The following is a 23230-nucleotide window of genomic DNA, read 5'->3' as shown; positions in this document are numbered from 1 at the left end:
GTGACTACTTTTCAGCTCCAATTCTAGGATCACAGTATTGCAGAGCCACGAGACGATTTGCTTCATGCTAGGAAAAGACACGGGAGGAGGCACGCCTCTAGCTCAGGCGGGACTTTAACGTGGGACGAAGACTGTTGTCTGACGAGGCTCAAAAGGATGGACGCTTGTCTTTGGCGGGGTGCCTCCAGGTGCATTACTGTACATAGCTCAAAGGGAAGGCTTGATGATTAACAAATTATTACTTTCTCTCTATAATTGATCTCGCCCAGCCATTCACTGAACTACATTACCAGCAACGCAGTTTTAGCGGTTAGCGTTTCGATTGCGTCAAGCGATCTCACGTCAAGCCAGAACCACCTCTCCAAACTAATCATTTTTCTCTCGCAAATTAACAAGTGACTCGAACTTAGCCCAAAACCGGGATTCTACATGAGTTTGAAGCCATTCTGCATGCCCTTGATGTTCTCGTATGAACTGAAAGTTACTGTCTGAGAGACTTATCTCGGAACGGAGTTTGGTTCGAATGATTTGGCGTCTCTCAATGGCATCAGGCGTTGGCCTTTTTGGCATGTCTTGTATAGATGGGCGCATAAACGGATACTCCTTCAATTTGACCTGTATTTCGGGAGGTAAATCTTGCGCAAGAATATTACTGCTCGAGATGCCTCAGTAAAGTTGAATATTGCAATCGATATTGAAACAGAAAGAACACTCACAACGATTTTCCCATCCATTCATACCATAAGACCGGTACTTCATTGTCTGCGGATTGACCGTAGTCGAGAAGGATGTAACAGCGACGGTTCGGGTACCCAAAGCGGGCGCCATATGCGCTCCAGCGGTCTCGTTCAGGATCGAAGTCCCGGTTCCAGTGATGCTGACAGATAAGATAGTAGAGAGAGGCATTTTTGATGATAGATGTCGCCTGGGAGGACATGTGTCTTCGTTTGGACAAGAATCCGTACGGGTCCTGTTGGGTCTGCTTCGAGTCGCGACACTTGCCAGTCGCAATCATTCGCAGTGGTCTCCATGCTGTCGAATGCAAGAGCTTTTTATCATCAGTCGTGGAGCGGATGGGTCTCTGCTGATTGATCATGACCTAGATAGCTGCAGGGAAGACGAAACTGCAGGAGAGCTTGACGTCATCATATGGAGACAGATCGCGCAACGAAGGCTGGTCTTAGCGCCCCAGTGAATCTCAGAGAGACACGTGACTCCATACATGTGGGTGGACCCGACACTAGTTCTCCTATAGTGCCCCGCCATTTTGATATGGGTGCTTCGCTTCCAGCCCTTCTATTGGCTTAAAGCCGCTCAATTCGTGGCCTGGTACAGGACGTACCGCATTTTTCCTCGCTATCTAGCTGGCGACTAAATGTGATCCCCAGCATCTTAGTAAGCCTAGCACCAGCTACAGAGTGATGGCTCGTGTTGTTGTGCCAAGCCCAGCCGAGACAGGTTCAGTATGAACCTCTTTCAGCGCGACATGACAGGATTGACCAAGCGCTCGACTGGAAGTCGCCTCCAGTAAGCACACTGGATGCTGCTTGAAAGAGCAGTAGGATGAAGCAGCAGAACTTCTCGTGGTGTCCTGTGTCAGTAGGGACGGCGGATGTGATGCGGCTCGTCGCGCGCAGTCGGTAGTGTGGTGCTGTGAAAGGTTTTCACTGGCGCCCTCGGACCTACAAACGGACCACCAACAACCAACGGCTACCGCATCACCCACGCTTTTCCGAGGCCAACAAGCTGCGCGAGGGATACTGGCGCAAGAAAACCATCCGACTTGACATTGGCTGACGTCGATGAAGAGACAGGACACCCTCCGATCTATCCGGCTCTGAGGTCGGGGATGGACGAGTCGAGCATCATGAGGCATCGACGCGTCTCCTGGCGAGGGCTCGGAATAAGCCTACGTGCTTTGCCGAGAGTAATGGAAGCTTTCAAGGCCGACGGATCGACCCCGGTGTCAGCAGACCTGTTAAGCTTCGTGCACAAGATAAGCGGCCGGACCGATCTCGACGACACAGCGCACCGCGATCGAATATTATATGGCGGACATGGGTTGGGTTAGTGGATAGAGTGCGGGTAGCCGTGCCGACGTGGCGGCTGCCGTTGGTGAACATGATGCGGGAGATGCAATTCCCGAAAGAGCTCAGCGAGGAGTGTGACTTGAGTGAGAGCAGAACTGCACGTATCAATTGGTCTTGCATCTATGGTAAGTTCTCCGTGAAGTATGTGTTCTTCCTCCCCTGATGGGTCCAGCCCCCCTGAACCTTCGTCCATTCCGATTTTTTTGTTCTTTTCTTCTTGCCTTGCAAAGTGGTGAAGACGTACTGCCCATGTTTCTTCTTGACATCTACTCGATACCATGTTGGCCTCCCTGTCGAACTTGCGGCATTCACGTGCCCTTGACCCATGGAAGAGAGGCTCTGGGACGCTTCTCCTTCCTCTTCTTCCTCCCCCTCCCCTTCTTCCTCTTGCCCTTCCCCCTGGCCCTCTGCTCTTTCCTCTTGTTCTCCTTCCCCTTCTTCGCCATCCCCCTCATCCTCACCAGACCCCCCTACTTCCTCGTCAAAGGTGTTTGGTGGCGCTGCCTCATCCCAAGTCCCCCCGGCGCTGGGACTCCCCCCAGTCTCTGGAGCAATGACGGCGCCCTGGGGTAACTCCTTTGCAACAACTCCTGACGTAATGTGTCGGAAATTTCTCTTGTCTAGTTGCATCCAGCTGTCGATAGGGGGGTAAGAAACGTCTATTTCGGAATCGCTCCCTGCTGCCATCAGACTAAGGCAGGTCAAGGCCATTTTGACAGTGAGACGTCGTCTACCATGGGCAGTCCAGGGAACCACAGCGAACTCTGGTGGTGAATATTCTCGGTGAATTGGGTCATCCGCAAATGAAACGCCTCCAGTGTCCAGGGACATTGCACTGAGGGAGGTCGATATATCTGTGTTGCCAGATGCAATTCTCTGATGGGGTGGCTGGGAAGGTGTGCGGCGGGGTCGTGATGCGGCTCTACCGGGAGCAATAGGCTCCACAGACATTCTCAAAACCAAGAGATGAGCATCTGTGATTATGAACCCATAGCGACACCCTACCTCAGCTGAATACTCCTGGACCTGGGAAACAGGTAGGGCCCATTGATGCCTCATCCGCTGGTTCGATGATTGCGCCATATTTGGTTGCCATTTCGTCGATAGTTTCGTATCCCCAGGAAGAAGATTCAAGTAGGAATCGTCAACCATTCGATGCCGAGAAACGAGGTTCCAATCGGCCATGCCCGTCCAGCGCCCTGGGCCCAGATAAAAGACTTCGTCGCCCCATCCGTAAGATGCGCTAGCACATCGAAGCGCCCAGTTGACGACAGGGAACATGAACCTGTGGAGGAAGAAGTCGAGACTCTGCTCTTCCCAGACTTCTTGATCGAAGGTGGAGTCTGGCTGTGGATCAGGCGCACCACCCCATGTAGAGCGAAGAAAATGCTGGTATATCGATGAGAGTTCCAGGAAGTTGAATTCCGTCCATGGTCGCCAAGTGGATACCAGAGCCCATTGCTCGTTTTCAGTGTTTGAGCCTGGGCCTGTAAAGCAGAGGGGCACCGGATTCGGTGTTTGGAGGATATCCAAGACGGTTTGTACCATGTTGACATGTAGAGCTTGTGACGAGAGCTATTGCATTTGGCCGAGGCCATCTGGCTCCGGGCAGCTCAACTTTATGAGCTGTCCCATTTGTCGACTTTGTTGACAGTGCAGACCACAGGTTGCCCCTTGTTGGAAGTGCACGATGTGAGGCACTAGCAAGTGCTCATTTTCAAGCGCCGGCACCTGGTGCCCTTCAGTGCGCTGCTTCAGGCGTCCTCTGGTGCTCATTTTCAAGCGTCGGCACCTGCGCTGATGCACACCTCAGGTGCCACCTACGGTGCTCAGTTTCACGCGTCGACACCTGCGTACAGGTGCCCGCATTAGTGCGCTCGAATACACCTGCTGACTCATATGGGTCCAGCATTTACCTGGCCAATCTCTCCAAAGTATTCCCTTTGCGACCTCCCGACTCACAACACCAACACAGAAGCACATGTCTACTGGAGCAGGACCAGCAAGCCGCCGGTGTTGGCGCCCTCCACGTCCTACGGATGTTTCGAGTTCATTCATCAAACGCTGCGAGGCTGAAAAGCAGCAGACTTTCCTCGACCCTCGACCGCTAGCCGGACACCCCGATCGCGCTTGGGCTAGCTTCTGCCAGCCACTCTTGAGGTCATACCCGCGTCTCCCGAACATCCTTTGGAGAGACCAGCTCGGCCATGGTGTAGATGGAATAGCATGGAATGTCACAATATGCGGAGATATGTATGCACTCAAAGTAGTGAGTATCGCGACTCCCACACTTTTCACCATGCTAACTACTCTGTCGTTCTGGGATAATAGACCCCCCCCTGGGAGACGTTACTGGGCCTTTCAAAGGGAATGCCAAAACGTCGCGCTACTTCAAATGGTACAATCCGCTATTGAGTCCTCAACTGAGCCGATCTATCTTCACCCTCAACCAAACACCCGAATGGACGCTGTTCGCAACCTGCATGCGTTCTCGCACGAGGGCTTTCGTGAGCAAAGATTCAAAAACTTGCCTAATGCCATTCCACATACCTCTGTGCCGCGCCTTCGGAAATGTTTAGGATGGATGAAGGTTCCTGGCGCAGAGTTGTGCGCCCTCCAACACAGGCTTCGGCCTCGTCGCGTTAGGCTGGATCGGACAATGCGCGAGATTCTACCAACGGAAGATTATTACGCTCTCGTTTACGAATTTATTCCCAAAAATCCAATCGTGGATATCAACGCCATGCAATCTCAAGCGGACTTTCTCTGGCGACTTGGTTTCTGCTTCACGCCGATACGGCTGGACAATTGGGAGGATGGACTGCTCCTGGATATGGCTGATATCGTGTGCCCCTGGGCTGTTGGCTGGTCTGAGACGCAGTATACCCGTCCTCTCGTTAAGGACTGGGTCTGTACTGACATTGGCGCTTCAATTCCGTAAACCCCTAGCTCCTAGCTTGGTGGGTTGTCATCACGATAGGATCGCCGGCAATATCTTTGCAACTCGCTCCATCGAGATGTGATGCCAAGCCTACCTCATGTGTGCAATTTTCGTACATCAACAAGTACCATTCATCCCATCGAACACTCGGCAGGGTTAAACACCACATGACAAATAGGATACTAGTAGTAACGTTGAGGGCTCTTCATCTGCATGAACGATGCCGAGGTCAATCGTCATCATATCGCACGGTGTTGATGTTGTTGCATACTCTCAATTGGATGAGCCCAGGCATCTCCACGCCGATCAACGGTCGCGCGGAGACTCGACGCGTCGAGACGCGCATACCTTGGATAACAACTCCCACTTTGAGAATGCAGACCGCCCCAAGTTGCTTGGTTCCACCAAAGCGGGGGAAGTAGCGGGTCAGTTCAGGCCAGATTCCCGTTCATTAAGAGACCCCGATAAATGCTATTAAACTACCCAAGTAAGCACCATTGTATCCGATCGAGGGGATGAAACTGAGGCGCGGGGAAATCGTACATAGTTCACCAGGTCGCTCCGACGAATTATTTGAGTTCTGGCCCACTGCACCGTCATCATGGAGTCCTACTCTAGCCAATGCTTCGTTTGTTCGAATCAATTTTCCACTCCCGTAGAACTTCGCGACCATGTGTGGCATTTTCAGGTACGAAAGTTATACACGTTTGCTGCGGCATTTTCTGACCATCACGCAGACCGAAATCACGGCGCTTCTCGCGAAGTTGCATCAACTCCTTGCGCATCGGGACCCAGCTCCCCCAGTGCCTGAGGTCACCAGTATTTCTAAACGAGTTGAAAGTAAACGACGTGGGAACCCCGAGGCTAGAACTCGGAGCTTAGTTGTGATTCCAGCACCATTGGCACAAGACGGACTGGGGTTGACTACTGGACCGACCGAGGCCGCCGCGGACCCCCAATCCCGACCGAAGTCGACCATCAAATGCCCCCATGACGATTGTCAGGGTCATTCGAACACATTTACAAGGCAGCAGGATCTTGCACGGCACTATGCTAGACGTATGACACTGGTGGCGACTTGAATCTGACGAGCGGCTAACGAGGTTTCTCGCAGACGTCAGGTGCAACGAATTTTGTCCATTCTGCTCCACCACTTACACCCAAGCACACAAATATATCGGTCACAAGTGCGCGAATGATGGGCCGGTAAACCAAACAAGCTACACCAAAACCCGCGTTGATGCGTTGCGCGACCAAGCCAGGCGCGAGTTGACGAAGAAGCGAAAATTCGACAAGCTGCATCCGCACTCCGATCAAACAAAGAGATCCAAGACCCTGCAACCACGTAGCACAGATGACGCCTCCGTTATGTTGTCTCCCAAGCTGCCTCCAGTAGATGCGCTTCACGAAACGCGACGCTCGCATGCCACCTCAGGGGCTTTGGCGTACAATGGCCCGGCCCCATCCGACTATGTTGCATCAAACGAGCTCAACGCTCATCAGGTCGCAAATTGGCCCGCCACTCAGCCGTCTGATATCGTCGACAGGGAGAGTGCAGCATCTTCCACCTTCCGACCTTTCAACTTCCCTCCGCTCTTCTCCTCGCTCGATTCTGATTGGCAATCCCAGCTGCAGTTTCCTGATCCACTTTGGAGTCTACAACCTACCCATAACGAAGGTTCTTTGCCGGGCTATGAAGGAGGGCTGGACAGGACTTGGTCGGTGGTATTAGACTGAGCGATGATGCCGCATGCTTTGCGCCTCTTTCGCAATGTAGGTCGGCCAGTTTCGGCAGAGGTTGTTGAAGTTTGGCTACCGTTGCTTGGGCATGATTTCTGTGGCGATATCCATACCATACGCAATAGTAAATCCGTCCTTCCGTTCAAACAGCATTCGAATATCTAATATAACCCTACGCAACGTTAACCGGGTTGGCCCAAGTAAGGGGTCACTCGTTCGTGGCAGACTTACATGCCTCCCTTCTCCATCCGGATCGACACGGGCTTGTACCCTGCCTTCTTAATGGAATGGGGCGAGGCTTCGAACAAACCATTAGAAGAAAAGACCACCGCTATGTCGCCCACATGGGAGCCATCATAAAATTCTATTTCTGAGCCAACGCTCCACATGGAAACCACCAAACGGTGAAGCAGATGTGGTTGTGGCCAAAAGCAAAATATCTGGCCCGGCTCTGGGCCAAACGTATGGCAGCGCTGCGGATTATCTTGATCGAGGAACTGCTCGAGGATTTTCCTAGAGTTCTCGACTCTGTCAGCTAGGTATGAAAGGTAGTTTTGCCTTTTGCCCTGACTTACTTCGTTTCCAATCACGAGGGATTTGAAGTAATCCCAACTTGCCACATTGGTAGACAAGCCCTGGCTGTCCACTTCGGCGACTTTCTGTCCGATGGCTTCATCCTCCAAATAGAAAAACCCATGCCGCCTGAAGTTCTCGGTGGAATCCATCGCAAGCGCGGCTTCAACTCATGGGAGGTTCGAGGAGCAAAATTTGCACGCCTCCCACCAAAGATGACGAGGCCGCGAGGGGTTGGGCAGAAACGGCTTATCTTATCGCTGCCCCGCCCCGACTTAATGCATGAACATGACTTACTTCTTTAAGAGGCGTGGGTTCGCCACTGCCAAAAAAATAAACGACAGGGTCGTCACATGAACCCTTCGATGTTCACCAGGCAGCACAGGCGTCAGACACCTCGCTCCAGCGCTTTTGCCAACACCACTTCAAACTGGTATGAACTCACTTTAATGTTTTGAGCAGACTCTCAAAGTTTCCAGAGCATCTGCTGACAGATCGCAGTCGTGAAGCCATAATGCCCGAGTGTCCCTACTGTGAGAATGGCATCACCCCGGAAGGCTTCATCTGCACGAGATGTAAGCACGCGACGGAGACCCTGAGAAGTGTCCTCACACAGCCGTTGGGTTGGTTCGGACTGAGGAGGAGACGTGACGGATTGGACTGAATGGGGCACTGCTCACCACACATTGCACTATGACTGGGATCTTCGCTGTTCGGGCGACCGAGAACTAGGAGCAAATTCATGACTCCCTCAAAAATCATATCATATAATCGCCGCTACGTCATGATACTGTCCTGAGCTAACCACAGGAGTGAGACTGACCTTTGGTGTGTGGTGCCCACTCAGCTAGTGCCCAATTTTAGGCACCCTTGCGACATGCCCGAGCAAAGTGTGCCCATTTTCATGCACCTCGGAAGGTGCTCGATTTTGAGCACCCACAGCCCAACCCCGCAAATACCCACTCTCAGTACCTGTGACGACTCCTGCCAATCGTTCTAGCGCGGCTTTTAATGTCGCTGGTCTTCTCTTGGCAATACTTTGCATATTGAGGGATGTCAGGGCAATAGCTTGAGTGATGATGCTAGGTGGACAGTACGGTGTACGGTATCATTGGCCCCGGGGATGAGGATTCAATTCCACCCAAGCCATGTTCTGGGTGAAAATAGCCTCAAGCTTAGGGCCCGAGGACTTTGTCTCGTCGATTGCATTGAAGGATACAACACCATGGACTGGAGCTGGGATTGAACATGGGTACATGAGTCTCCGGGATATTGAAATTGTTGGCTAAGGATGCAGCGTCTCGCATTCTCGGGTCGCACGGTGGTCTCCGCGGGGAATAGAGTTGCACTTGAAGTGCAAGGGCGGCTTGAGGTAGGGCGGATGCGGATGAATTCCTTATTTGTTTCGATATAAAGATTGGGTATCCGAAGGACGATAGCTCTCGTCCCCGTCTTCCTGATGTCGTTTCCACTTGTTACCTCTATCACAGCCATGGCGTCAGACAATACCAGTCCCTCTCGTTCATCCGTCTCGGACGGACATGTCTCCATCCTGGACATCTTCCTTCCTGGGTTCACTCGTGTCTCCCCGATCATTCAACACTACACTGGCATTAACTTAGATGCTATCATTCCACTTCTTTGCCTTCTTGGTTTGCTGCTGTTTATGTATGAGCATGTTTATCAGTGGCTCCAGAGGATGGTGATGAGCTATTACAGTGAGTTGTCTACCCAAAAGCAACACGGCCGAGATACCTTACTCACACTCTCTAGCCTCAACACTCCATCTGTCCTGCAGGGACGAGTCCCACAGCATGCTCCTTGCCTGGCTCTCCGCCCAACCTTTTTTCAGAGAGGTCAACTCTTCCCTTGTCACCGTTGACATGAAGAAGGCGTGCGCCTCCACTTCCCGTGGTCCGAGCAAGAAGCCTCTTCAGTATGCACCGTGGAATGGTGAGTTCTGGTTCCTCTACAAGGGCCATTGGATCGCCTTCAGACGCGTTGAGAAGAGCAACAACGACATTTTCGCCCGAGAAACGGAAGAAGTCTCACTCCGGTGCTTCGGATGGTCGAAGGGTATCCTGGAGGCTCTAATGGAGGAAAGCCGCGAAAAGTACCTTGAGGGTCTCCGTGGGAAAACTCTCATCTTTGAGGCAACAGGCGGAAGGTGGGAGGAGTCCAAGACGAGAAGCAACAGAGACGTATCGACCGTCCTCCATGACGCCAAGGTGAAAGAAGACCTCTTGAGCGACATTGGGTGGTTTCTTGACCCATGCACGCGAGCATGGTACACCGACCGAGGCCTCCCATACCGACGAGGATACTTGCTACATGGGCCACCCGGCACCGGGAAGTCCAGTTTCAGCTTTTCCATTGCTGGACATTTCGAACTGGACATTTATGTTCTTAGCCTTGTCAACGTCGACGACGCCGCACTGAGCAGCCTACTAGCAAAACTGCCGCAGCACTGTGTCATCCTCCTGGAAGACATCGACGCAGCGACTTCGGACCGGGCACATATCAAGGAAGGGGATTCCGAGTCTGTTTCCAGCGGCTCAGAGAACCAGGGCAAGAAAGTGACACTCTCTGGATTCTCAACGCACTCGATGGGGTGGGGTCTCAAGAGGGCCGACTCCTCATTATGACTACAAATTATCTCGAGCGCCTTGACGACGCACTGATCCGTCCTGGCCGCGTGGACTTCAAGGTCAAGTTCCGACTTGCGGACCGAGAGCTCATCGGGCAGCTCTTCCGCCTCATCTTCAAAGGCTCCGACGACATCACAACCATCGGGCGGCTTGCCGACAAGTTTGCCGATCAGGTCCCAGAATCGGAGTTCAGCCATGCCGAGGTGCTATCTCTCCTATTGGAACACAGGCTGTGTCCAGGCAACGCTGTGGCGGGCGTGGAAGCATGGGTGGACAAGACCAGGGAGGAGAAGAGGGGCCTGAGAAGGGAGGGTTCTTGGTTGCATTATGCGTAGGTTCACGACTGGGATTCATACGCGCGGATCGCATTCATGGCGGATATTTGAAGCCGTCATGTCGCTACCGAGTTTGTTTCGCCTGAATTGAAGACGTCTTTGACCGAGATATTGGTTGTATGCCCGTTGATCTGCTCTTCAATCGTCACGAACTATCAAACCAACCCCACTAGAAACTCCTGCCCGCATTTGTTCGGGCAGCCCCCAACAAGGTACTCTCCGAACTGCTCGAGCAGCCCCTACTGTAACAAGGACTTTCCGAACTACATGATCCTTGAAGCTTGATTGCGGCAGCGTGACAGCTGCGGTCTCGAGTTTCCCCTGGTCAACATGGCGTCGAGCGGTTTTGGAGGGCGAGACGACCGACCATGTTCTCGAAATCGTCCCCGTCGAGGCCGTCGTCGTTATTATAGTCGTTGCTTTGTTGCTGGCGAGGCCGATGCTTCGTTGGTGTTGCTTGGCTCGATTGGCGTCCACCTGCGCCTGTGTTGCATTGATGCCCTCGAACTCGAGCTGCTGCTGAGTATCAGGTCGACCTCGTCCTTAACCCCGGCCCGGTGGTCGTGTTGCCCTGTTTGTTCGCCGACTTGCCTGACAGCCGGGCTCACCTGCGCAAGTTCTGAATGCCAGCCGACGGTGGCCAGGTCGCCAATGACGAAGTACACCATCTGCGACGGGCCCCCCGATTCGTCGTTGCCGAGTTCCCTGTGCCGAATGTGGAAGGTGTTAAGGTGCACGAAGCAGCCGACATGGACCGGGCCCAAATCAGCGCATCATCAAGGACCTCCGCTAGGGATGCGTCGAAAAGTGGTTTGAATCGGTCGAGATTGAAGTTGTCGGAGTTGACGGTAGAGCTAAGTGTTGACAAGTCGCTGAAAAGGGTTTTCCCTCTCCCGCCGGAGTGAAGCAGACGAGATGCCTGGCAACCCTGAAGCGCCAGGAGGAGATCGAGAGCTAAGTTTTGGAGTTCTGCAAGGTCAGTAGTGCAGGGCCAGGAGGGTGGGTTGATTTACTATCGCCGTTAAGCTTGCCCAGCGAGTTCAGAAAATGTGGTATGCCCTGGCTTGTACAGACAGCCTTGAATGAAGCGCGAAAAGCATCAAGGCCGGTCCTAATGGGGTTCTCTTCGATGATCTTTGGCCGACGTTGATCTACCACGGCGCGTCGCAGCACATCGATGGCAGAGCTGTTAGCGCCCACCTAGAGCCCATTGCGGATCTAGTACGGCATGTGACTTTGCGTTTGTAGTGAGCCCGATTTAAGTCCTGTAGTACCGCCGTACCAATTTACCACGGGTGCCGTGCTTTCAGCATTTCTCATTGGCCCAAAGCCGCTCGGTTAATGGCTAGGTACGTACTGCCTTCTGCCTCGCTATTGCCAGCTGGCGACCAAGCGCGACCCCTAGCATCTTAATAAGCCGGCACAAGCTACAAATCCTCAATGGGAGTGATGGCCCGTGCTTCTGTATTAAGCCCGGTCGAGACAGGTTCAGTAGGGACCTGTCTCAGCGCGATATGATTGGCTCGATGTCCTCTCAAACCTGGGGGACGAAGTCGGACTCTGCAACCTCCACGTAGTATCGCCTGGGAACCTATTCGATAGTTTTGAATTGAGTAGAGCCAATGCAGAGACGCAATCGCACGAAAGTGTAGTAGTCTGGAAGTGAGGGGTTTTTGGCTTTGCACAAATCCTTTTCACACGCGCCAACGCAACAACCGCCAGCCAAATCGAAAAGACGACGACGAATCGACGACAATTCCAAGCTCGAGACGACAGCCCCTGTCCTACGAAGAGGGATACTGGGTACGAAAACCATCCGACGAAACCCTGGTTCTCAGGGCGATGACAGGACACCCTTGGCCCTTCAGGGTTCTGGGGCGGTGAAGAGCGCTGAGTAGCCGCGAGGACCCGAACGAATACCTATGTGGAAGAGGTGGAGTGATGGAAGCTGTTAATATCCCGAGGAACAGAGTCCTTAAGGCCAGAGTGGCTACGGCTGGCTAGCCGGGACGCGGTCGAAACCTGCGAGGCTAGCAGACGGCGACAGCGCACCGCTTCGGCAGGAACATATAGTGGATAAGGGCAGGTTAGTCACAGCTGTGTCAATGGATTGCTATGCCGGCGTGGTGGCAGTTGGTTGCGCTGGGCCAAGACATGGTCGGCTTGTCAAACACCAGCTCTCGAGCTGGCAACATAATCGGAGACGAGGACAAGCAACGGGAAGCCAGGCCGGGGCTTGCCACCACGGATAACTAGTGGGCCGTGGCGAATGTACTCGATCTGCAAGGGTCATGAAGAAGAAGTGGTCTCGATTCGCACTCGAGCCGCTGAGGGAAGGAAAACGTCGAAGAAATCGCCTCTAGGACGACCGAGGGATCTACGGCATTTACTCGACTCGCACTCGAGGTGCCGTAACGGGGGGACTCCTAGGTAGCACCGCTCGCGCCGGGATGGCGCCGCGTGGCCTGGACTTAGGCGTGGTGTCGCCGCCACGAGGGATTGACGTGGCAGGCCTTGTGAAGGGGTATTTTTGGCCGGAGAGGACGGACGCGCATGTCGGTGGACTTAAAGAGGGAAACGCCCTTACGGTCTGCTTAAGGTGCAAACCTTTTATTTACGTGGCTAGGGACCGGGCGGTGGCGAGCTGACGGACCGGAAGCCTGTTAGAAAGTTGGTTGCTTTCTGAATATGGGACCCTGATATACTTAGGGCGACTTTGTATGTAACTTATCTTGCGGGATGAGGGAGGATAGGGGACTATAGGAAATAGAAGGCTGGATAGGCATGCACACTCTGCCGAGTAACCATCCGCTGGCTAGCCTCGTGACACACAACACGAGGCGGTTCACGTCCCCAGTGCAACAAACAGCAACTGTACACGAGGGAGTATGTACCCGTCGAGAACATGGAGACCATCAAGCCGTTCGCACGCAGTCCGTGGGAGAAGAGGATCGCCCGACTCCAGGAAAAGGACGTACCTATGGCCCTTGCTGAAGGTGCACCGAAAAACCTTACAGTGATTACCACAAGCACATCGACGAGAAGCGACACGTTCGGTATCGGCGTAACGACGAGGGCCCCGTGGGCCATCTGGGCACCCGAGGGCTTCTTCACGGAAAAAGCCAGGCTAGAGCCACGAGACAAGCAGAACCCGTTTACGGCCGAGCTGGCAGCCATGCACAAAGGTCTGGATGCCCACGATACGATGCTCGACAAAGTCAGTAGAATAGTGCGCAAGACATCGAGACGCGTGGTATTTCCCGTGACACAATGTTTGGTGATTGGTTGAGCCCAGAGCATCCAATCACATTGTCACTGAGCGAGGGCATTGGAACGCCAGGGCCCCAAGCACCTAGGATGGAGCATGGCCCCGGATAGAGGATAATCTAGGATGGAATAGCCTGGGATGGAGCATAGCCCGGGATAGAACATAGCCTGGGATGGAGGATAATCTGGGATGAAGCATAGCTTAGGATATGCTACCTTGAGATAGCCTTGATACCAGGATGTGATGTTCTAGGGTAAGATATTGGGCAAGATATGTAATTATTGCACATTTAATAGTTATATGATTAAGCCTCAAAGTTGGACATTCCTCTTCACTGGATGCGATCAGGAGAAAGGCCAATCAACAAGATTCACCGGGCTAAAAGCTTGAGAGATAAAAGATCCACAAGATGTAGAGGCGGCTCATTGCGCTTCCCACCACCAGCCATCAGAAGTTGTTGCAGAAACGGATGGAGGACAGACGGGCGAGCTTACCTTGGCCTCGATATCCTGACTCCAGCTCAGGTTAGCCGACTCGTACGAAACGAGGCCTCCATCTCTGGTGAAGGAGACGTACAGAGTAAGCTCAACAGCCCCTAGATTACTGTTCTCTTCGCATTGCGTCAGCAAAGAGACCATGTTCCTCCTAATTTTCTTATTCTGTCGATCAACTTGATGGGTGGTCATATGGTGTCTTGGTTGTATTGGCATGCAGCACTCGACTCATCCCTCGGTGAAGCTGGCAACGAAAAAACGTCAAATGAAAGCTGGCTGCATCAGGAGCCGCCCGGCCCGCCGTCTAAAAAAAGCACATTGATCATCATCGCCTTCGTCCGTATCCTAAAATAAGGCCTCAAGCCTGACCCAAAGACACGAGGCCTTGTTTAGGTACTTAAACGCGGTAGTAAGGGCAACGAAAGTCATGTGTGAGGACGTCACAGGTCCAACTGTAAACGAACCCAGCATCAAGCACGAAATGGATTAAACGGCATATGTAGGTAGCTGTGTAGTTGGGACATCATCTAGTAGCAGTAGTCCATCGAAAGACAAGTGAACGACCAGAGGTGCGTCGTCCTTGGTCTTTGACATAGTTACTTTTATGTGATGTTGGCAGCCCCGTCAGATGTCTAGCCGTCGGATACAATCACCTAGGGGAAGGCATACATATGTAGGTAATATACCGTGCAATCACATCAATTCAACATTATCAGGCTATCAGACTTTCCTTTAAGTTTGGTACAGTAGTGCACCTGGAGGGACCCCTTCGTGCGGCCGGGGTAGGACTTTGTGAACAGTTCATGAATCTTTGTCCAAGACAACCGTTCATCCTCCTCCTTAAGCCTCATCAGACAATAGTCTTCATCCTTCGTGAATGGTCTGCCCGAACTCGAGGCATGCTTCTTCTTGTGTCGTTTCCTAGCTGAACACGAAGGGTCTCGTGTCTCTGCAGTGCGGTGATCCCGGGGATGGTCTGCACGCCGGTCCCATGAGAACTGGAGCCGGAATGTTGCCACGCCGTTCACTGTCACGCGCTTCAGAGCGACGTCCTGCAATGGCCACTCCTCAAACCGGGCGATAGACCGGTCCGTGACAGAGTCTCGGTCGGACGACTGGTGAGAGGATGATGATGGGGTACCAATACCACGAGTTCGGGCATTTTCCGTGGTACAAGTGTTGGCACCGGTCGCTGACAGCCTCGAAGATTGTCGCAAGGTTCGACGTTGAGCCGCAGCGACCTGTGGAGAAGATGACTTGCGACGTTTCGGTGCCGGCATATCATCTTCGTCTAGGCTGTTGCTGCTCCTTTCTTCTATGCTGTTGATCGACCTTGTTGTATAGCTTGCGTCGTTGTCGCTTCCGTCTTCAGACGATGAACCGTCATTGGAGTCGGAATCATGGTTTGCTTCATGTTGGAAACGGGCACCTAGTGCGTTGCGGGATATAGCGCGCAGACGTGCGCTGTGTCGCAGAGGGGTGCTATGGGTAGGGCGTGCACGTCGGGTTCGTCTGAGTCTGAGCGGCGAAATGGGATCGTTCGTTCGCGCCTGCAGCCGCGGGATGGTGGTGGGCGTGGATACAGGTGACGTGCCACATGGCGATGGCCCGGTGGATGTCACAGAGTCTTCTAAGTCGTAGAAAGTGTTGCCAGTCGTGCCGGGGGAGTTGGTATCTCCTTGAGCGCGTCTGGTGTCCTGCGAGTTGGGTTGGACCAACTGCAACCCCACGCACATCAATGGGGATAACTGGGACAAAAGGGAGGAGACAGGCAGAGGCGAGGCTAAAGCTGGCGGGCCTTCATTTGTGTCGACTGCTGTCGTAGGACACTGACCTCCCTCGTCAGCGGTCCCATCGATGATCTGGTCCAAAACCTGTGTGTCCGAGGGCGAAGGCAGAAGCCACCGTTCCTGAGCTTCGACATCTGGCTCGACTGAGCTGCCCCGAGACGTGTTGCCGGAAGAATGTGGTAGACTGCGTGTCGCGACAAGAGGTGGAGCGTGTTGTAAGCAGTGCCTGAGATCGGCATCGAGGGGCTTTGGGTCCGTTGCATGTTAGTGTCGTCTTTGAATGCAGAGGCACCGGGAGCGAGGAGGAAGGTTTGCTGAGGGGAAGTCGACGGGGCTTGTAAAGTGCATTGCATTAGAGGGAAGCCTCGATCGCATGACGACGCTGCATCGGCTCTTGGCTTTGCGGGAGGTTGCAAATTGGCGTCGACAAGGTGATGGTCAACTCGGTCGAAGATCGGGCCGACGGGGAATTTTGAGACCGTTCGCGGGCTCACGCATCCATCAGGAAGCGACGCCTGCTTCTCGGGCCCAGGCCCAGAAGTGCTGCTTCGGGCGTCTCCATCGCTGTTGCTCTCGCCGTCGCTGCCGTCGTTGTCTGATATTACAATGGCACTTTCCCAGGCCGGCTCTTCGCCGCACAGCCTCGGCTGCTCGGCACGCTTATTGGGTGCGTAGAGAACCTCGTTTCTAGGAATGGCCAAAGTTGATAGTCTCGGCCGGTTCGGCGCTTTGAGGTCGGGCTCGTAAAATTCTATGCGATCAAGACTGACTTGCATGGCCGCGAAGTTTGAATATGCCAGTCCGGCTCAATAGATTTCTGGCGAGTGAGGTGAGAGTACGGCGAGGAAGTCAGGAAGTCAGAGAGGGGTCCAGGAGGACGTCCCCGGCTTTATAGATAATCCCCAGCTTCGCTGATGATCCCGAAGAATTCCTTTCCCGAATCACGTCAGCAAACGTCGTAACTTGCTGGTAGGCAACATCAGATAAATGCTCAGCACGAACGAATTCGCCCCAGGCCCCACGACGATCGACCCGCCTGATAATTGCATCGCCTCCCTTGATGGTGATCCTGCAGCGGATCGTCGTAAGGCATCGCGTCCTCGGCCGTCCTCCTATCGCATCGGTTGACATCGTACGACTCTCGGACTCGCCGCTTTCCAAGAACCGAGTCATTGCCCACCAACTGCGTTCCCTTCGTCCGAGGAGGGACTGAAATGAACCAGTCAGACCTCCAAGCGAAACTTGATCGCAGGGGGTCCATCCCGTTGGTCTGACCCGGTGGCGCCCCAGTAAAAGGCCTGGAGGCCTCACAGGTTGGGGTCAAGAAGCAAAATGCGCCATGATGCGCCGTCCTTCCGTGACGAAGCCATCGATCGTATTCGAGGTGTTGTTCCACACGAAGCGGGGACGGCCGGCCAAGTCCTGCCAGGGTGTCTTGCACCCTGTGTCGCACGAAAAGCCAAGGCGTAGAAGAGCGGCGGCGAAAAGCGAAGTAAGGAACCGAGTCGTCCAATCGCAGGGTGTCGGCGTAGGCGATGGCGCCGAGTGAGGGGTTAGGGGTGTCGAATTGCGAAGGAGATTGCCCAAGACGCTGACTCCTGGGCAGCCATGCAGGAAACTAGCCTCAAGCCCGTTACAAGGGCAGGCGGCAGGAGACGTCAGCCGGGCGGCTTGCTCAGCGCGAGCACTGGGAACGCTCACTGGGCTTTGGGCGTGCGAGGCCAGTCAGGCGGGTGAACCACAGTGAAGGATCGCCAGAGCTGAGACGAGCGGCCGGGAACGCGGCAGGGATAATGGTCGAGTTGGCTATCGAGGTCCTGCGTCGAGGATGCGACCAGTTCGGGGAGGCCGGGCGTCTAGCCGGGCAAGGCAGGCAGCAGCATGATAGCGGAAATGAAGGGGCAGGGGCGGAGCCGTCGAAAACAAGGCAGGCGAGCTGGGGAGCCAGGACGGGACAACGGCGAGGAGGAGGTGAAAGAGTAGAGAGTACGCGTGACGACGTCGCGGCGGGGGGACGGCCTACTTATGGAAGAGGAGCGGCGGGGCCCGTGCGCGGGAGCGGGATGGCCACAGGCCCAGCGCCGCCGACGTGGCGCGATGCCCGTTTGGGCTGGCCGCCAAACCCGGCGGGGCAGGCAGCGACTTCGCTATTACTATCTTTTATTATCTTTTATATTTTCCTCTATATTTTTACTCTTCTTCCTATTATTATATTATTCTATCTTTATATCCTTATATCCCTAATCCCTATATCCCTAATCCCTATATCCCTATATCTCTATATCTCTATATCTCTATATCCCTATACCTGTTACGACCTGGCAGCTTCCGAAGGGGGAACACTGTCAGAGGGTTAGGGTTGCTGTTAGCAGAAGCTTAGGTTGTGCCTCTGAGACGATGTGGTGTCGTAAGGCGTTGCGCACTCGTTACAATGAATACAAGGTAAGACTTAGATTGATCACTGTCGTGAGAAAGAATGTATCTACAAGTCCAGAATGTCCGTCCTTATATACCCGTCATCCTGTCCTTGTTGTGTTAGGTGGTGTTGAACATAAGGGTGGTCAGTGCAGAGTCACGGGTCCTAAGATTACATGTGGAGACGTGATATATCTCAGGGGCAGATACACGTCCGGAGATACAACACAAGAACAGACGACCAACTGATCGGATACAAATGAACCGAATACCCGTACTGTCTGACAATTAAGAGTCTCAATCGAACCTGAGCTACCCGCGCAACAAACGACATACGACCTTCGGTCCCGACCATCACGATGTCAACGAAACAAACTGAAAAGAACATTACCTACGAGTCACCAGAAGGCTGGGACAACTGGGACAACGAGTTCAAGAAACTGGCACACGCCTACGACCAGTGGCAGTATATCGACCCGGCCGACCGTATCAGATGGCCCCGTCGACCAGAGCTTCCAGAGATCCGGGATTACTCTAGACAGGCCGACCCCGAAGATCCCGAGAGTGGCACGATGACGCCCGGCTCGGACTACCTACCACCACGACGACTTGGTGAACTCACGGCAGAGGGCAGGGCAGAATATGAGCATGACCTCAAGATCTACTCCCTGAAAGAGTCAGCATACAGAGAGGCCAAGAAGCAAGAGCAGAAACTGGTCGAGTTTGTTCTCAGGACAGTCTCGCCAACGTATCAGAAGACCTGTTGCGTGACGGGAGACCGGCTGGACAAGTGGTATGAAGAGCTACGGAGATCAGGAGCCGTATACAACGAACGTCTCCGCCCGGAAGCACGCGACAAGTATCACCAAGCCGTCCATACCATACCGAAACTCAATAAACTCAACGACTGGATCACACAGTGGGAGACCGCCATGGCCGAAGCGATCAGCAAGAGGGTCCCCGACGCCCTTGACACCCAATGCTGGGCAGAAGATCTGAATCGAGCCATGTACCACGTCCTTCCCAGCTGGGCCTCGACGTTCCGACAACATCGACGGCCCCAGATACTTAACAACACGCTCAACTACCGCGAAGTTGCTGCCGACATCCGATACGAAGCCAAGATGGCCAACCCCAGCGCTAAGTCGTCAGGAGTTAAGAAGGGTGCCTTCTTAGCCACCTATAACGATAATCCTAAGAACTCCGACCCTCCTGCTGACCCAGAACCCGACACGAACTGCATCGAAGTTCATGGAGATGCCTCAGATATACCAGTCCGAGAGACTCGGAGCACACGAGCCCGGGCACGCGGGCAGAGACGTAGAGGAGGAGGAGGGAGAGACGTCTCATCGAAAAGGAAAAGAGCGGAACCAACCACCAACCCAGATCCTGATGGCCCAACCTGCCGAGGATGCCTTGGGTTCCACAACTGGAAAGACTGCTGGTACTTGTTCCCAGACCAAAAAGCCGAAGGATGGGAGCCAAGTCTAGGTATGCAGCGATTGATCGACGACCGTCTTAAGAAAGACGCTGGTCTTGCCGAAGAAGTGAAAAGATTCTCGAAGGGCAAGGACAGAGCCACCAAGGATGAGTGACTTGGACGGGGTATGGGACGCGTCAAGGCCGCCTATATGGTGATGCGCAACGTGGTTGCCGCTGCCTTCAACTGTGCCCCCTACCCTCTCAAACACTCAGCCATCCTGGACTCAGGGTCGACGATCCACATCTTCAATGAAGTGTGCAGATTCCTCGACTACTATCCAGCACCATTCGGAGATTTCGTCCTTGCAGGAGACTCAACAGTGGTAATCCACGGGTACGGAAATGTGGATATCCGCGTCCAAGGGCCGCAAGGTCCATCGATCCTCCGACTCCGAGATGTGGCTCATTGCGCAGACTTCGCATGTAACGTCGTCTCCTATCGTCAACTACGGAAAAAAGGCTACTACTGGGATACGAAAGGGAACAACAACCACATCCGCAGAAAGGACGACTCGATCGTCTGCGCATTGACCGATAAGTTCGACCAGTATGTGCTAGAGTATATCAGCAAATCGATGACAGCAGCGGCATTTGTCACGCGACGGAACCTTCACAACACATGGACTAGGCGACCTCCTCGCAGTGGGAATGAAAGCCTTTGGCACCTACGGCTTGGCCACCCGGGACCTGAAGCGCTCAGGCACCTCGTGGGCCAATCTAGGGGGGTGAAGATCAAAGGGATCTCCACGGTCGAGTGCGATGCTTGTGGAGTGGCCAAGACCAAACGCCAGATCCGCCGGCAAAGACGAGTCCCACCTGAGAAAGCTGGAGTCCGGATCGCAATCGACTTTCACGACGTCAGCGGAGATCCTGACTCTGCTTCAGCCATGCTGGTCACAGACCGGTACTCGGGTTACATCTGGGACTACTATCTCCCGGATCGGACAGCGTCCACAATCATCACCACCATCAAGCACTTGCTCAAAACGCTCGAACGCCAGCTCCAGTGCAGACCCGAGGTTGTCGAATGTGATAACGAGATCCCAGGCAGCCACCAGGTGAGTGACTTCCTGAATGTTGAGAATGGGATACGCCTAGAGCCCTCCGCACCTTACACCCAGAGCCAAAACGGCGGCGCAGAGCGCTCGGGTGGTGTGATCAAGGAAAAAGCTCGTGCTATGAGAGCCGGAGCAAAGTTGCCTTCCTTCCTTTGGGTTGAGATCTGGCGTGCTGCGGTATATCTCTACAACAGGACGCCCAAGTACATCTATAACTGGAAGACACCGTATGAGCGCTTCTACACTTACTTCGCGTTTAGGGACGGCGTGGTTGTCACGGACCGGAAGCCCGACCAGACACACCTCCGCGTATACGGCTGCAAGGTCTTCGCGATGACACCCGATGCGCTCAAGAAGAAGAACCGGCTGCAGCGACTCGAGCCACGAGGTTGGATAGGATACCTGATCGGGTACAACTCGACAAACATCTACAGGATCTGGAATCCGTTGACCAACAAGGTCATCTCTACTCGAGACGTGACGTTCAATGAGAAGGAGACGTTCTCCGGAGACATCCAACATCTTAGGGATGACCTGAGAGCGCTCAGCGAGACAGAACTCATACGCCGCCTCACCGCGGCCGAGGTCCCACAAGGATCTAGTGTCAACATTGACGCGTCAACCCAAGAAGAAGACGAGGAACTCAGCGCCTTGCCAGAGGAACCAGCGTTTGAGCGGGAGGTCGCGAGTCATCCACCTGGAGGGTTTGAACGTGATCCGGCGATCGCGCAGGGTGAGACTGGCTGGACACCAGTCGTAGGAGACAGTAATCAAGACGAGTCTAACGGGACTGATCACCCCTGGACGACCGCTCGATTCGCTCCCTACCTGACCCCGGAGACTTGTCCTCAACAGCCTGCTGCCCTCTTGGCCGCTGCTATCAGAGAACCTACCGCGATGGAAGGAGGGAAAAAACCCCCTCAGTTACGAGCTGCGAAGATGGTGCACGTCCCACCTAGCGCTGGCACTTCCCCGGGCCGAGGCGGTGCAAATGGAACCCCTCGTGTTATCCCAGCTCCGATCAGTTGCTGGGCGGCCGCGTTTAACGCCGGTCGACTAGCGTCTGTGAAAGGGACCTGGGATGGCAAGGTGGTGAGTACGCGGAAGCTCGAGAAGCAGGCGAGCTCGGCCGGCTGCCACCCTGATAGCGGAGAACCTGCAAAAGAACAAAGGAGATCTGCTAAGCTGACGGACTCCTCCCATCCCATGACCCAGTCTGCAAAGCTAACAGACGTAGGTCGTCGGCGGATACACCGGCGAGATATGCCAGCGTTACCGAAGACACACAAAGACCTTAAGAATCATCCTCTGGGTGATCTGTTCCGCGAGGCAGAAAAGTCACACCTTCAGAACCACAAGGAGATGTGTTCGTGGAGAGAGATCCAGAGACAGGACATTCGAGGCAAGGAGTTGCTGGATTGCATGTGGGTCTACGTCTACAAGTTCGACAAGCATGGGTGGTTCACCAAGTGCAAGGCCCGCCTCGTTGTACGAGGTGACCAACAGGCCAAGTCAACGCATGAAGAGACCTATGCATCCACACTTGCAGGACGGTCATTCCGAACGCTCATGGCTATCGCCGCGAGATTTGACCTTGACCTACTCCAATACGACGTCGTCAACGCCTTCGTCAATGCTGAACTGAAGCAGGACGTCTACATGCGAATGCCACCCGGTTACCGGAAGCCTGGCTTGATCGTTAAGCTACAGAAGGCACTCTACGGTCTACGCCAGTCACCCTTGCTATGGCAGAAGGAATTGACTGCCACCCTTACGAACCTTGGATTTAAGCCCGTCCCCCACGAACCATGCTGCCTTTTGAAAGATGGAATCATGGTCTTCTTCTATGTGGATGACCTTATCGTCGCCTACGAAAAAAGAAGAGTCAAGGGATCGTCGACTGGACAATGGCCAAGCTTCAAGAAAAGTACCGACTCTCGGGGGGTGAGCCGTTACAGTGGTTCCTCGGGATTGAAGTCATCCGAGACCGGAATCAACGCATGATCTGGCTCTCGCAGTCGTCCTTCGTGGACAAGATTGTCAACCACTTTGGAGTTCAAGGAGAAGGAGCGAAGGACCCCGTCTACACCAATGACCGTCAAAGAGCTGTTTCCCAACGAAGATCGCGCCTCAGCAGCATCAACCCAGGGATACCAACGCAAAACTGGTTCGGTTTTATACCTAGCAGTGATCACGCGGCCCGATATCGCATTCGCGGTATCCCGGCTTTGCCGATTTAATATGAACCCGAGTGACAAACATCACGCGGCCGTGGACCACCTACTTCGGTATCTCCGGAAGACCAGGACACTTGCATTACAGCTCGGTGGAACGGAGACATTCGACGTCTATAGCGACGCCTCCTTCGCAGACAACACTATCGATCGAAAGAGTTC

The 23230-nt window shown here is 53.9% G+C and overlaps 8 protein-coding genes across 8 annotated transcripts; 5 read left to right on the top strand and 3 right to left on the bottom strand.

The window, feature by feature from the left end:
- Positions 1 to 212: 212 nt before the first annotated feature.
- VDAG_05223 (uncharacterized protein) lies at positions 213 to 1056 on the bottom strand. The gene is made up of 2 exons (XM_009654959.1): positions 717 to 1056; positions 213 to 652 (listed from the first exon to the last, which is right to left on the bottom strand). Exons 1-2 carry the CDS (start codon positions 1013 to 1015, stop codon positions 367 to 369), a joined length of 585 nt encoding a protein of 194 aa, XP_009653254.1. The 5' UTR covers positions 1016 to 1056; the 3' UTR covers positions 213 to 366.
- Positions 1057 to 4045: 2989 nt separating this feature from the next.
- Positions 4046 to 5244, top strand: VDAG_05222 (uncharacterized protein). The gene is made up of 2 exons (XM_009654958.1): positions 4046 to 4343; positions 4422 to 5244. The coding sequence occupies exons 1-2, from the start codon at positions 4072 to 4074 to the stop codon at positions 5029 to 5031; spliced, it is 882 nt and encodes a 293-aa protein (XP_009653253.1). The 5' UTR covers positions 4046 to 4071; the 3' UTR covers positions 5032 to 5244.
- A 910-nt stretch (positions 5245 to 6154) lies between these two features.
- On the bottom strand, positions 6155 to 7552 carry VDAG_05221 (uncharacterized protein). Its single transcript, XM_009654957.1, has 3 exons — positions 7347 to 7552; positions 7003 to 7292; positions 6155 to 6943 (listed from the first exon to the last, which is right to left on the bottom strand). Exons 1-3 carry the CDS (start codon positions 7494 to 7496, stop codon positions 6844 to 6846), a joined length of 540 nt encoding a protein of 179 aa, XP_009653252.1. The 5' UTR covers positions 7497 to 7552; the 3' UTR covers positions 6155 to 6843.
- Positions 7553 to 7695: 143 nt separating this feature from the next.
- Positions 7696 to 8102, top strand: VDAG_05220 (uncharacterized protein; the record flags this gene model as incomplete). Its single annotated transcript, XM_009654956.1, has 2 exons — positions 7696 to 7777; positions 7846 to 8102. Coding segments are annotated over 2 exons (245 nt in total), but the record flags the coding sequence as incomplete, so codon positions are not given.
- Positions 8103 to 9158: 1056 nt separating this feature from the next.
- Positions 9159 to 10575, top strand: VDAG_05219 (mitochondrial chaperone BCS1; the record flags this gene model as incomplete). The annotated part of the gene is made up of 4 exons (XM_009654955.1): positions 9159 to 9920; positions 10007 to 10323; positions 10381 to 10444; positions 10501 to 10575. 4 exons carry the CDS (start codon positions 9159 to 9161, stop codon positions 10573 to 10575), a joined length of 1218 nt encoding a protein of 405 aa, XP_009653250.1.
- A 2657-nt stretch (positions 10576 to 13232) lies between these two features.
- VDAG_05218 (uncharacterized protein) lies at positions 13233 to 13616 on the top strand (the record flags this gene model as incomplete). Its single annotated transcript, XM_009654954.1, has 1 exon — positions 13233 to 13616. One exon carries the CDS (start codon positions 13233 to 13235, stop codon positions 13614 to 13616), a length of 384 nt encoding a protein of 127 aa, XP_009653249.1.
- Positions 13617 to 14757: 1141 nt separating this feature from the next.
- VDAG_05217 (uncharacterized protein) lies at positions 14758 to 16655 on the bottom strand (the record flags this gene model as incomplete). The annotated part of the gene is made up of 1 exon (XM_009654953.1): positions 14758 to 16655. The coding sequence occupies one exon, from the start codon at positions 16653 to 16655 to the stop codon at positions 15873 to 15875; it is 783 nt and encodes a 260-aa protein (XP_009653248.1). The 3' UTR covers positions 14758 to 15872.
- A 566-nt stretch (positions 16656 to 17221) lies between these two features.
- VDAG_05216 (uncharacterized protein) lies at positions 17222 to 17626 on the top strand (the record flags this gene model as incomplete). The annotated part of the gene is made up of 2 exons (XM_009654952.1): positions 17222 to 17424; positions 17494 to 17626. 2 exons carry the CDS (start codon positions 17222 to 17224, stop codon positions 17624 to 17626), a joined length of 336 nt encoding a protein of 111 aa, XP_009653247.1.
- Positions 17627 to 23230: the final 5604 nt, after the last annotated feature.

Source organism: Verticillium dahliae, genomic scaffold (assembly GCF_000150675.1).
Source record: "Verticillium dahliae VdLs.17 supercont1.9 genomic scaffold, whole genome shotgun sequence".
NCBI classification, from domain to species: Eukaryota; Fungi; Ascomycota; class Sordariomycetes; order Glomerellales; family Plectosphaerellaceae; genus Verticillium; species Verticillium dahliae.
The sequence above is the reverse complement of the archived record's forward strand: the minus strand, read 5'-3'. Positions and strand labels throughout refer to the sequence as shown.

Coding starts and splice junctions, on each gene's coding strand:
- VDAG_05223 (XM_009654959.1), bottom strand. CDS start 1,015: ATGATTGCGACTGGCAAGTGTCGCGACTCGAAGCAGACCCAACAGGAC. Junction 653..716: donor GAATGGATGGGAAAATCGTT/GTGAGTGTTCTT, acceptor CATCTCGAGCAG/TAATATTCTTGCGCAAGATT.
- VDAG_05222 (XM_009654958.1), top strand. CDS start 4,072: ATGTCTACTGGAGCAGGACCAGCAAGCCGCCGGTGTTGGCGCCCTCCA. Junction 4,344..4,421: donor GTCACAATATGCGGAGATAT/GTATGCACTCAA, acceptor CTGGGATAATAG/ACCCCCCCCTGGGAGACGTT.
- VDAG_05221 (XM_009654957.1), bottom strand. CDS start 7,496: ATGGATTCCACCGAGAACTTCAGGCGGCATGGGTTTTTCTATTTGGAG. Junction 7,293..7,346: donor CCCTCGTGATTGGAAACGAA/GTAAGTCAGGGC, acceptor GACAGAGTCGAG/AACTCTAGGAAAATCCTCGA. Junction 6,944..7,002: donor CGGATGGAGAAGGGAGGCAT/GTAAGTCTGCCA, acceptor AACGTTGCGTAG/GGTTATATTAGATATTCGAA.